Source organism: Leptonychotes weddellii, chromosome 2 (genome assembly GCF_054177405.1).
Source record: "Leptonychotes weddellii isolate Sample4059 chromosome 2, ASM5417740v2, whole genome shotgun sequence".
NCBI lineage: Eukaryota > Metazoa > Chordata > Mammalia > Carnivora > Phocidae > Leptonychotes > Leptonychotes weddellii.
Genome location: NC_138370.1, coordinates 96,855,065 through 96,869,293, shown reverse-complemented (window position 1 = coordinate 96,869,293; position 14,229 = coordinate 96,855,065). Strand labels below are relative to the sequence as shown.

General features: G+C 34.1%; 1 protein-coding gene across 5 annotated transcripts in view; it reads left to right on the top strand.

Moving 5' to 3' along the window:
* The window catches only part of SEC24B (SEC24 homolog B, COPII component), an 86,368-nt gene extending 72,145 nt beyond the window's left edge, over positions 1-14,223 (top strand). For 4 of the 5 annotated variants that reach the window (XM_006727194.3, XM_006727193.3, XM_031025653.2 and 1 more), the window contains 10 exons: positions 1,953-2,076; positions 2,506-2,664; positions 3,373-3,546; positions 4,177-4,287; positions 5,764-5,939; positions 6,537-6,674; positions 10,068-10,172; positions 10,982-11,074; positions 13,291-13,394; positions 13,857-14,223. In XM_006727194.3, the coding sequence (XP_006727257.1) occupies positions 1,953-2,076; positions 2,506-2,664; positions 3,373-3,546; positions 4,177-4,287; positions 5,764-5,939; positions 6,537-6,674; positions 10,068-10,172; positions 10,982-11,074; positions 13,291-13,394; positions 13,857-13,971 (1,299 nt within the window). In that variant the 3' untranslated portion in view covers positions 13,972-14,223. Of the gene's footprint in view, positions 1-1,952; positions 2,077-2,505; positions 2,665-3,372; positions 3,547-4,176; positions 4,288-5,763; positions 5,940-6,536; positions 6,675-10,067; positions 10,175-10,981; positions 11,075-13,290; positions 13,395-13,856 lie in introns of those variants that run through there. The other variant, XM_081812013.1, reaches the window with a different exon arrangement.
* Positions 14,224-14,229: the final 6 nt, after the last annotated feature.

Below are 14,229 nucleotides of genomic sequence, written 5' to 3'. Positions count from 1 at the left end.
TTTTAAGATTTTATTTATTTATTTGACAGAGAGAGACACAGCGAGAGAGGGAACACAAGCAGGGGGAGTGGGAGAGGAAGAAGCAGGCTCTCCTCTGAGCAGGGAGCCCGATGCGGGGCTCGATCCCAGGACCCTGGGATCATGACCTGAGCCGAAGGCAGACGCTTAACGACTGAGCCACCCAGGCGCCCCGTATACAAGATATTTTTTAACTGGCTTTTTTTCATTGAAAGAGTATATTGTGAGCATTTTCTGAGGACCCTGAAAATTATTATTTTTTTTTTTTTTAAAGATTTTATTTATTTATTTGAGAGAGAGAATGAGAGAGAGCACATGAGAGGGGGGAGGGTCAGAAGTAGAAGCAGACTCCCTGCTGAGCAGGGAGCCCAATGTGGGACTCCATCCCGGGACTCCAGGATCATGACCTGAGCTGAAGGCAGTTGCCCAACCAACTGAGCCACCCAGGTGCCCTGAAAATTATTTTTAAAAAATATTTTTAGAGGTATCTGGCTGGCTCAGTTGGAAGAGCATGCAACTCGATCTCAGGGTTGTGAGCTCAAGCCCCTCATTGAGGATAGAGATTACTAAAAAAAATAATAATAAACTTCCAAAAATAAAAAAATAAATATTTTTTAGTAAATATGAATGTATTCGATTTTTTCCTCCTAGCTACTAAATAGTTGTCTTCAGTAGTTTCACTATTAAAAAAAAAAAAAAAAAAGACTATGAGGCTGAATACTACTTGGGTTTTATATGAAGATTTTGTCAGAGTATTTGAATCCCTTATTTCAAATAATAAATGAACTAGAATCATTTTTGTGCTGTGTATAAGTTTAGTCTGACCTCAAGGAAATATTATTATAACTAATTATGAGTGTGAATTAAACAGTTTTAATAGTGCCATAAATATTTAGCCACAGTTTGGTTTTTCCTTAGGAAAAATTCCTAAAAGTGAAATTATTCGGTCAAAGAGTATAAGCTTTATTTAAGTTATTAATGTGTTTTACTTGGATTTTTTTTTTTAATCAACTGTACTCTTAAGGACTCTCACATCTTTTTTTATTTTCACCAATTTGCTAGAGAAAGTGCCATATTTCACTTTTAATAGAAACTGCATTTTTAGTTACTTTTCAGGAAAAAAATTAATTTTAAAATAAATTGGGGCAAATACATTTTTTAAACTCGTCAAGTACAGCTAGCATTCAGTTCATTGATCCAAAGCAGTCTGTTACAGAATATTGAGGGGTTTGGAACATAGGAAGGTAGTTATGTATTCCTGAAGTCTTCAGTGCAGTTTTTTTTTTTCTCATTTAACTTTTAGAAATATTCTTTATCTGCCTGGGACTCAAAAGCTTAAATGCCTGTGTTAGTTTACATATCTGAGTAAAGTCTAATATAGTAACCATATACTATAATTAAGAAGATTGAAACATTTTGTTTTGTAATATAGCATAGTGATTAAGAACTTGGAGCCTGACTCTTGCGTTTTTAACTCCTCTCTGGTGCCACCTTCTCAGCTCAAGTGTCCTTATACCAGTAGGAAAAGCCTTCTTTAATCTATGACTCTTTCACGTTGTTACAAGCAGTATACAGTAAGGGTTAACAGCACTCACTCTGGAGCCAGACTTGGCGGGTTTATATTCCAGCATCCGCCACTCAATAACTATGTAATTGGTCGTTACTTAATCTATTTTTTGCCTTAGTTTCCTCATCTGTAAAATGTAGGTCACTTTAATTTATATAAAACATCTTGAACAGTGCTTTTTAAGTGCTTTATAAATGTTAGCAATTATTAGTATTCTTAAAGAATCTGACAACTACCTAGACATTTAAAAAACTTCCTTAGTTTGATAGAAGGACAAAGGATATCCTCTTCATTATTGCAAGAGAGACATAGAAATATGTGCATAGTGCAAGGTTTCTAGCTCTTACTTTATGACCTCTTGACTTAGGTTGTACAACATCTTGGCCCTGCAACTGATTTTTATAAGAAACTGGCTTTAGATTGCTCAGGGCAGCAGACTGCAGTGGATCTGTTCCTTTTAAGTTCACAGTATTCTGATCTTGCTTCTCTAGGTAAGGAGATATCATCATGTTCATCTGTTTATATAAACATTTTTAGCATATAGTCAAATCTAAACTCTTTATTAAGAGTTCTCAACATTTGGGGGTAAAAAGCATGTGAATTAGATAGATACCATCTATGAAAATTACTAGTAAACTGTAAAGCACTATACATATCTAAAATGCTATCACTATTTGTTTTGAAAATCCAATTCCTTTACCATTTTGCTTAATAATAAACCTTATCATGTACTTTACAAATATTTGTGTTTTCTCAGATTTCTATATTATCCTTATTTTGACCACTTAGGTTTTCTCATTATGACAGATTTTGTTATGACATAGAATCTCTTCTATTGTTGGACAAGTAAAATGTTACTGGATATTATTACAGGATATTCTTGTTTCTGTAGCTAATACTTTTTCTGTTTCTCTCTGAAGCTTGCATGTCCAAGTACTCTGCAGGGTGCATCTATTATTACCCGTCTTTCCATTATACTCACAATCCTTCACAAGCAGAAAAGTTACAAAAAGACTTAAAACGGTATCTCACAAGAAAAATTGGATTTGAAGCGGTTATGAGAATAAGATGTACGAAAGGTATGAAATTATAAAAATTAGGCTTTATATTACATACTTTTGTCAAAATTAATTACCCATGACTACCTGTAATGATCCTTCATCATGAAAGACTTCCTGCCTGATCCAGTTAGCTTTGAGCTGTTTTAAATATATGTAGTTACTGAATAATCATTGCCCAGTTTTTAAGTAATTTGAATAAATGAGCAAAAATAATGTTTGCTTTATTAGGAAGAACTTTAAGAGAAAGCCATATTGGAGGTGATTTTAGAAGGAGAAGTAGAGGAGTAGGGAAGGTTGTAAATGAAAATTGTATGATGAATGATCTTTGCCTTCATAATCATTCAATTTGTCTTCAGTTACCTCAGTTTTATGTGAGTGTTTGCTGGAGGGAATCTCCTCTCTAATTTTAATTCTTAAATGAGTTGTACAGTAACCGTCATTTGTTTCATTTTGTATATTAGATCTTCGTCTGACTTCAGATCACATATGAGAAAATATAAGATCAGTTATCAATACAAGTTAAATGTCTACTCTCCCTTTTATATAACCTGCATTTTTTTTTTTCTGAACTGGTATTTTAGAACCTCTGCTGACACCCTAGTCCTACTCCCCAGTTATCCTTTTGATTCAATATCAGAGGCCGGTATTACTTCAAAAAGTAGCTTTAGCCTGAGGTAAAGATACTTCTTTTACTTCATCTTTTATAACAGGTTTTCTTTCCCCTAGGTCTTTCAATGCACACTTTTCACGGAAACTTCTTTGTCCGTTCCACTGATCTGTTATCCCTTGCCAACATCAATCCTGATGCTGGATTTGCAGTACAACTGTCAATCGAAGAAAATTTGACAGATACTTCCTTAGTGTGCTTTCAGACAGCCCTATTATATACATCAAGCAAAGGTAATGTTAACAGATACGAAATACAATCAGCAATAGTTTTCCCCTCCTTTTACATGCTAGGGGAAATGAGAAAGAATGAACGAACATACAGTGGGAGATAAATGGAATTTGCATTAGTTAATCAAATATATGTTCTGTTTTTGTTTTTTAACTCATTTTGAATCTTTAATATCTTTTTTGACTCGTGGAAGTCATGTATTCTCAGGATCATGTGTGTCTGGTAAACTCATGCTAAATCCAGCTACGTCATCCTTAGCATTATTTTTTGCCCCATGAAATAAAAAATTCCACATAGCACATAAGGCCCACTTTAGTTATTTGACAGTCAAGTTTTCTGACATTTTACTATGTTGGATATAATTTAGAATGATTGATATTAAAATAAAAACCAGAACCTAATTTTCAGCTATATACAAAATACAGTATATGTTCATAGTCTACAGATTTGGAGAGCATTTTGATTTTCTTTAAAACATATTACTTGTAAAACTTTGTTTTTACATTTCAGAATCCTGTGGGTGGTTTAATCCAATCAAAATCGTAATTTGAATAATGTTTTGGCCTGTTTGCTTGATTTCTCTTTTGGCCCAATGTGTTTTTGCAATGACGTTGCTTCATCATTTCATATAGGTGAGCGGAGAATTAGAGTACACACGCTCTGTTTGCCAGTAGTAAGTTCACTAGCAGATGTGTATGCGGGAGTGGATGTACAGGCTGCCGTCTGCCTTCTGGCAAACATGGGTGAGTAAAAATGTGAAGGAACAGGTGAAATGTATTTTTCTATCCTAAAAACTGAAACCTGGGTATTTTTTTTACCCTAGAAATCCCTTACTTAGAAGGTATATATATATATATATATATATGTTTTGCATTTTCATTTACAGCAGTGTGAATTGGACTGTTCTTATATTTTTCATTAATTCCTTAGTTTAAAAATCTTCTGGGGGATTCATAATCACTAAAAGTTGGTAACAACCCAAATGTCCTTCAACTGGTAAATGTATGAACAAACTATGGTATATCCATACAATGGAAAGACAACTCAGTAATAAAAAGAAATAAATTATTGATTCCAACAGACGTGGATGATTCTCACAGGCTTTATGCTAAATGAAAATAGCTAAGCTTCAAAAAGACTACATACATACATTCATATGACATTCTGGGAAAGGGAAAATTATAGGGATGAAGAACAAACAGATCATTGATTATCAGGGTTAAAGATAGTGAGAAGATTTTACCACAAAGGAGCAACACCAGTGGATATTTTTGGGGTAATGGAATTGTTACGCATTTTGATTGTGGTAGTGATTATATGGCTGTGTGTTTGACATATAATAACCATACAGTTATACCCAAAAACGTAAATTTTATTGTGTGTAAGTTAAAAAAAAAAATCTTTTGGGGGATCAATATAACACTGAATGTTTTGTTTTGAGTGAATTTTCCTTTTGGGCATGAAACGAACCTTATTTTTCATGTAGTCCTAGAGAAAAATAGTCATTATTACTCATTTTGGGGAAAAAAATTGTAATAGCATTTACTAAAGCATCCCAATTTTTAATTATTTTATATCAATATTTTAAATTCAGTATGTTATAGCTGTTCTTCAATATTCTTTTATTTTTACTACTTGGGCACATCTGTAGGCTATCTCTAGCTTAATAAAATATGGACTTAGAAGAAAATAAGTTTCACACTGATACCTGGCTCCTCAGTGTCTGTCTGAGAACCTATGTTCAATTGCCCTCCTTTTTTTGTTGACTTGGGAATGCTTTGACAAGATTTCAGAAGATCACAAGGGATAACTCGGATTGCAGAACTTACATTGTTTAAGCAGAAAAAAAAGTGATACTTTTTACATGTGACTTCTACTGGAGGAATGGCAACATCCCTAGAGCTTTCTCAGATGTAAATGGTTGATATACATTCTCTAATATCAGTAGCAATTAAGTGGTTTTAGATGTAAAGAGACTAAGACAAAAAGATCCACAACAATCTGGATCTGTTCTGCTTGTGAGAATTATGCAGATGTACTTCGCAAAAAATTGTGTGATGAGCAGACACTTGCAAAATGAAAGGGCAAGTGAAATGTTATTTTCTATCCTAAAAACAGAATTTTTGTTGGTTTCTTAAATAATGCGTTTAAATTTTATCCCTTATAGCATTCATTGGAATCTAGTGGTTAAATACATTTTCATTTTGATTGCTTTGTAGCTGTTGATCGATCCATCTCATCAAGCCTATCGGATGCAAGAGATGCCTTAGTGAATGCTGTGGTGGATTCGTTGTCTGCATATGGCTCAACGGTCTCAGATTTACAGCACTCTGCACTGATAGCACCCAGCTCCCTCAAACTCTTTCCCCTCTATGTTTTGGCCCTTCTCAAACAGGTAGCTCTCTGTCTACACTGTTACATCTCATATATGTATCATATACATTTCATACATTCTCAATACATAGATGGAAGAAATGAAATCCAGGTTTTCTGGGGTTTTTAATATTTAGATAATTTTTCAGCTTAACACTGTTTTGAAAAACAGTAGATCAGAAAATTAAAGTATATAAAAACACACAACTCTGGTGAAACCATATGCTCTCTTTAATATGTGGGAGCAGCTTGAATAATGGTGTGCTTATAGCGCACTCTTAGTATATATGAGCTTCTGGAAAGAGACTCTAAGGAAAGGATTTACTGTCCATCGAACATCTTTCCAAGTCTCAGACACTGTAATAATTGTTATATATGCATCATCTTATGTAATCCTCTCAGCAGCCTAGAGAGGTATTTTTTCTCACGATGATACGACTTTGAGAAGCTGAATAACGAGCTCACATATCTACCTATTGAATGTCAGAGCTGGGAATTTAATCCAAGTCTGTTTTGAAGGCCATGCTTTTTCCATGACTGTGATGGTATATATATTTGTTTTGATATTTATCTGTGTTTATGTTTTATTTGAAAAATATGTAATTTTTTTTTCTTGTAGAAAGCATTTAGAACCGGTACAAGCACACGCCTGGATGATCGTGTATATGCCATGTGTCAGATAAAGTGTCAGCCACTTGTTCATCTAATGAAAATGATTCATCCCAACTTATACAGGATAGACAGATTGACAGATGAGGTATAATTTTTTTAGTGTATTTGAAACTTTTTAATTTAAATATATTTGAGTGTCTTGATTCTACAGCTAAGGTGCTGAGGTATTCGTAACAATATTTTACATCTGCTTTTTCCCTATGATAGTAATAATACATTAAATAAGGACACTAGCTATGAATTTGGTTGAATAATAGGACTGTCAGATACTATCTGTGGTTATAGAGTTTTCAAAAATATGGAAAGTTATTCACCTTGAGGTTTGGTTATAATATTTATTACAAAGCTAAGTTGTAGAGTGGATATCTCCATTTAGATTTTGTAGATACTGACTGTTCCTGTTATGATCAGAGTACAATTTTTATTTTTGTTGTTTTTTTTTTAAATATTTTTTTTATTTATTAGAGAGACAGGGGGAGTGTGCACAAGTCGGGGGAGGGGCAGAGGGAAAAGCAGGGAACCTGATGCCGGGCTCCATCCTGGGACTCCTGGATCATGACCTGAGCCAAAGGCAAAGGCTTTACAAGATTGAGCCATCCAGATGTCCTATTTTTGTTTTTAACTCCAGTGTAATTAATGTATAGTGTTATATATTAGTTTCAGGTGTACAATATAGTGCTTCAGTAATTCTATACACTACTCAGTGATCATCATGATCAATGTATTCTTGATCCCCTTTACCCACCCCTCACCCACCTCTGGTAACCACCAGTTTGTTCTCTATAGTTAAGTCTGGTTTTTGGTTTTTCTCTTTTTGTGTATGTGTGTTCATTTGTTTTGTTTCTTAAATTCCACGTACATGTAAAATCATACAGTACTTGTCTTTCTCTGACTTACTTCACTTAGCATTATACCATCTACATTCGTCCGTGGTGTGTCAAGATTTCATTCCTTTTTATGGCTGAGTAACATTCCTGTGTGTGTGTGTGTGTGTGTGTGTGTGTACACACACACATACCACTTTTTCTTTATCCATTCATCTTTTGATGGATACTTGGATTGCCTCCATACTTGGGTTATTGTAAATAATGCTTCAGTAAACATAGGGGTGCATATATCTTTTTGAATTAGTGTTTTTGTATTCTTTGGGTAAATACATAGTAGTGGAATTAATGGATCATATGGTAATTCTGTTTTTAATTTTTTGAGGAACCTCCATATAGTTTTCCACAATGGCTGCACTGGTTTGCATTCCCACCAGTAGTGCATGAGGGTTCCTTTTTCCTCCACATTCTTGCCAACATTTGTTGTTTCTTATGTTTATTTTAGCCATTCTGACAGGTGTGAGGTGGTATATCTCATTGTGATTTCGAATTGCATTTCCCTGATGATGAGTGATGTTGAGCATCTTTTCATGTGTCAGTTGGCCATCTGGATATCTTTGGAGAACTGTCTGTTCATGTCTTCTGCCCATTTTTTAATTGGATTATTTGGGTATTTTTGTTGTTGAATTGTATAAGTTCTTTATATATTTTGGGTATTAAACCTTATTGGATATATCATTTGTAAATGTCTTCTCCCATTCAGTAGGTTGTCTTTTTGTTTTGTTGATTGTTTCCTTTGCTATGCAGAAGCTTTTTATTTTGATGTAGTCCCAATGATTTATTTTTGTTTTCATTTCCCTCACCTTAGGAAACCTTCTGGAAAGATGTTGCTATGGACAGTGTCAGAGAAATTACTGCCTGTGCTCTCTTCTAGGAGTTTTAGTTTCAGATCACATATTTAGGTTCTTAATCCATTCTGAGTTTATTTTTGTGTACATTGTATGAAAGTGATCCAATTTCATTCTTTTGCATGTTGCTGTCCAGTTTTCTCAACATCATTTGTTGAGGAGCCTGTCCTTTCCCATTACATATTCTTGTCTCCTTTGTCAAAGATTAATTGAGCAAATAATCATGAGTTTATTTCTGGGCTCTCTATTCCATTCCACTGATCTATGTGTCTGTTTTTGTGCCAGTACCATACTATTTTGATTACTGTAGCTTTGTAGTATATCTTGAAATCTGGGATTGTTTTTTCAAGATTGCTTTAGCTATTTGGGGTTGTCTCTGGTTCCATACACATTTTAGGATTATTTGTTTTATTTCTCTGAAAAATACTGTTGTTGTTTTGATAGGGATTACATTAAATCTGCAGATTGCTTTGGGTAGTATGGACATTTTAACAATATTTGTTCTCCCAGTCCATGAACATGGAATATCTTTCCATTTGTTTGTGTCATCTTCCAGTTTCTTTCACTAGTGTGTTCAGGAGTTTTCAGAGTACAGGTCTTTCACATCCTTGGTTAATTTATTCCTAGGTATTTTATTAGTTTGGGTGCAATTGTAAATGGGATTGTTTTCTTAATTTTTCTTTCTTTCTGCTACTTCATTATTAGTGTATAGAAACGCAATGGATTTCTGTATATTGATTTTATGTCCTGCAACCTTAGTGGATTCATTTATCAGTTCTAGAATGTTTTGGTGGAGTCTTTAGGGTTTTCTGTATAGAGTATCGTGTCATCTGCAAGTAGCAGAAGTTTTACTTCTTCCTTACCAATTTGGGTGGCTTTTATTTTTGTTGTTGCCATCTGATTGCTGTGGGTAGGACTTCCAGTACTATGCTGAATAAAAGTGGTAGGAGTGGACATCCTTGTCTTGTTGCTAATCTTAGGGGAAAAGCTCTCAGTTTTTCACCATTAAGTATGATGTTAGCTGTGGGTTTTTCATATATGGCTCTTACTATGTTGAGGTATGTTCTCTCTGATCCAAGTGCAATTTTGATTATATTATAAACCAAATCTGGTGTCCAACAGTTATTTTTAATATGCAAATATGTAGTGCCTTTTCTTCCTTGAGTTAAAACTACTCTTTGGAATCTTCTGTATTTTGTTATTCGAGAAATGTAAAAAAGTAGCTTGCTTTGCAGCAGATTCAATAATGATACTTTTAACATATCCGATCCCAGAAGGGAAGGAAGTGGACAGATCATTTTACATATTCATGTTTTTATCTTTGTTTTTTAAAGATTTTATTTATTTATTTTAGAGAGAGCATGCACAAGCAGGGGGAGGGGCAGAGGGATAGGGAGAGGGAGAGAACTCAAACAGACTCAGCGCTTATTAGCTCATGCCAGATGCAGAGCCCAACACAGGGCCCGATCTCATGACTCTGAGATCACCACTTGAGCTGAAACCAAGAGAATCAGATGCTTAACGGACTGAGCCGCCCAGGCACTCCATCATGTTAATATCTTTGTAATTTGAATACATTTGAGTGTCTTGATTCTACAGTCAAGGTGGTAATGTATTATCAGTAATTTTTTGCATCTTACAAAATTCTTGTGTCATTTTTCAGTATTTCATGAAGAGCTAGTAGCCATTATGTTCCAGACTGTGATGATAGCTATATAAGCTCAATCCATCTCTTTTTTTTTTCAGGGTGCAATACATGTTAATGACAGGGTTGTACCTCAGCCACCTCTTCAAAAATTGTCTGCAGAAAAACTGACAAGAGAAGGTGCTTTCCTTATGGACTGTGGCTCTGTAAGCACCCTCTACTGATAAAGTTTAACACTGTTCCAGCTGGCAAAAGGAGAAACACGTACAGGGTCCAGCTTTATGACCATAGATCAGATAGTGAAAGGTGAAATTAGGAATGGAGAGGCAATAAAATAAATTGGTACCTGGCACAAGAGGTCAATTTACTTTAGACTTTTCTAGTTGGATATCATTTTATTATCATGGATTATTTATTGTCATGGATTATGTATACTTGATAGAAAAGTAAAGAGATAAGTTCTGTCTTCAAGGATTTTACCATCTAGAATCATAAAATTCAGAGGAACCTCAGGAGTCTATCAGTTTCAACTTCTATCCTTTGTCTAAAATGCCATTAACGATTAGAAGTTTAGGAGAAGTCACTGGGCAGGATGGTGGTGAAGGGTATCAGAATGGTCGAGATGAATTTCATAAATGATACCTTCTGAGCAGGAAAAGGGTGGATGAGGGAGAGCCCATTAGTTAAAATACTCAGGATTGAAAAAGTGGATAGGAAATACAGTGAGTCAGTTATCCTGGCTAAAGCACTACCTTCTTATGGGAAAAAAAGTAAGGAAGATGGTAAAATGTATTTTATGGGAATTCTTGAAATTTAAGAAGATGTGAACCACTCTAAATTCCTAGATATAGATCCCAAATGTACCAATTACAGGTTTCCTTTTTACTTTTATGTTTGTTCCTACTTAATTGAGACCATATACTTTACCTCTTTTATGCTTGATATTTTGAGAAAATTATCTATAATAGGTTTCAGATTAGGAAGTTTTAATATTTTGTTGTTTTTTTCATTTTAGGTTTTTTACATTTGGATTGGAAAAAGCTGTGACAATAACTTCATTGAGGATGTACTTGGGTATCCTAATTTTGCATCAATACCACAGAAAATGGTCAGTGGCTTTTATAGTTTTAAGTTTTGTATGCTTGTTTGTTTAAAATTTTTAGTAAGATAAAATTCACACATAGTTCACCATTTTAATTATCATAAAGTATATAATGTGGTACAACAATCACCAGTATCTTAATTTCAAGCATTTCTATTACCCCAGAAAGAACCAGTATTCCAAATTCTCCCCTCCTACTTTCCCCTAGCAACCACTAATTTACCTTCTGTCTCTCTGGATTTGCCATTTCGTATATATGGAATCACATAATATGTGGCCTTTTGTGTTTGTTTTTTCACTTCTCACAATGTTTTCAAAGTTCATCCATATTGTAGCATGTATGAATACTTCATTCTTTTTTATGACTAAATAATAATTATATGGTTATGCTACATTTTTAAATCTAGTCATTCATTCATGGACATTGGGTAGTTTTCACTTTGGGGCTATTGTGAATAGTTTAGTATGAACAATTTATGTGCAGGTGTTTGTGTGAACACGTTTTCAGTTCTCTTGGGTATATAGCTAGGAGTAGAATTGTTGGGTCATATGTTAAGCTCTGTGTTTAACTTTTTGAGGAACTGCCAAACTGTTTTCCAACAACTTTAACGTCTGATTTAAATTATTTTGTTGATAATAAACATAATTTTTTCAATGGGCCTTTACTGTATGTATATTAACCAATACCAAAGAAATATGATTCTGAAAACAGTTCTCTATATTTAAATAATAGGAAAGGCCTACTTTATCTTTGGGTATTATAAATATGTCCTTCCTCCTGAAATTAATTTAAAGTCAGTGTACTTTTTATCACATTCTGCTATTGTTTGATTTTTTTTTTTAATTTGACATGTTAATTCCAGAATTCAATTCTAAGACTCAGCAAATGAAGTTAATAAGGAAAAGTTTGAAAAGAGGGAATAAAGTCAGCAAAGGGGAAAAGCATATGCAAAAGAAGTTCTAAATAAAATCATAAACTTTATTTTAAACTGTAGTTATTTAAACACTATGATACTGGCATAATAAACATACCATCAGAACAAAATGGAGGTCAGAAATGGATCTAATTCATGAAAAATAGGATGTGGTAAAGATTGTATTTAAAGAAAAAGAATACTAGAAAAATAATTTTTATTATATTAAAATGGGTAAGGCCTTTGTAAGTTAGTGATGGAAAAGATTAATAAATCTTAAAAAACAAAACATTTCTGTGTGGTAAAATAAAGCAAAAGACAGACAACAAAATCAGAAGATTATCTGTAGCTCAGGACTGAAAAAAGGCTAATTTTTCTAGTATAAAAAGTTGTCTTACAAATCTTTAAGAAAAAGACACCCTGGTCCCCTCAGAAAAAAAAGGAAAAGAAAAATGGGCAAAGGATTTGAATAGGCAATTTACAGGGAGGAAATACAGTAGTAGCCATATGAAACAATGTTCAGCCTCACTCATAATTAAGAAAACAAAATAAAATAACAGTAAATAAAGCTTTTCTATTTAATTTTTTTTTTTTTTACATACTCTATACCTTAAGTTAGTTTACTATTTGGCTTTGGAAACAACCTCATATAAATTCATACACAAAAATATATATTTTGTAATATATATTTATTTATTAAATTTATAAAATGTATTTATAAAAACATATAAGAATAGACTCTTTAGCTCTTTTAAAAATAATCTTGCATATAGTTTTTAAATTTATTTACGCATCCACACTGTTCTTTAAATTTCCTTGCCCTTAAATTTTTAATTTTTTATTTTGATTCCAGTTAGTTAACATACAGTGTTATATTAATTTCAGATGTACGGTATAGTGATTCAGCACTTCCATATATCACCCTGTGCTCATCACAAGTGCACTCCTTAACCCCCATCACCTATTTAACCTCCCCCCACCCTCGCCGCTGGTAACCATCAGTTGTTCTCTATAGTTAAAAGTCTGTTTCTTGGTTTCCCTCCCTCTCTCTCTTTTGCTTGTTTGTTTTGTTTCTTAAATTCCACAGAAGAGTGAAATCATGTGGTATTTGTCTTTCTCTGATTATTTTGCTTAGCATTATACTCTCTAGCTCCATCCATGTTGTTGGAAATGGCAAGATTTCATTCTTTTTTATGGCTGAGTAATATTCAAGTGTGTGGTTTAGCGGGAATGAATCATGATTTAGTTCTAATATTGCTACAGTGTGTGAGAAAGGAAGTAATTTCTGGATTATATTACTTTTACCAGACACATCTTCCAGAGCTAGATACACTTTCATCAGAAAGGGCGAGATCCTTTATAACTTGGCTTAGAGACAACAGACCATTAAGCCCAGTTCTTCACGTGGTAAAGTAAGTACTTCTGTAACTTAATTATGAAATTGTTTTATCCTGTGCAGTCTGTGTGAAATTGCTTGTCTTCAGAGCAAACTTTAAATAATATTATAAAAATGTATTCTAATAGAAGAATGCTGTTAATTGATTAATATCCCATGTTCCGGGCGCCTGGGTGGCTCAGTTGGTTAGGCAACTGCCTTCAGCTCAGGTCATGATCCTGGAGGCCCGGGATCGAGTCCCGCATCAGGCTCCCTGCTCGGCGGGGAGTCTGCTTCTCCCTCTGACCCCCCTCCCTCTCATGCTCTCTGTCTCTCATTCTCTCTGTCTCAAATAAATAAATAAAATCTTTAAAAAAAAAAAAAAAAATCCCGTGTTCCATTTTCCTAAAGCCCCCACGTATTAGTAGTTTTTTTAATGTATAATTACTCTTTATAATAACATGCATTTTTAGATAAATACCCTTTTTTTCTATTTCAGAGATGAGAGTCCTGCCAAAACGGAATTTTTTCAACATTTGATTGAAGACCGAACAGAAGCCGCATTCTCTTATTATGAATTTTTGCTTCACATTCAGCAGCAGATTTGTAAGTGAAGTAGAATAAAGTTTGAATAAGAAGAAAAAGACCCATAGCCTAGGTAAAGCATCATCTGTCAGAGAAGCACATAGGATATTTGAAATGAAGGCATTTGCTGTTACAAGACACAATGCATAGCATAGCACCCTGAGGCTTTGGCAGAAGGTAAAGGGGAAGAAAGAACCTGACAGATTTTCTTCAGCCTGAATTAATGGTAATGATGATGCTCTTTCACCGAGGCTCTTTTGAGTTGGTTTCTACACATTTCCAGTAGC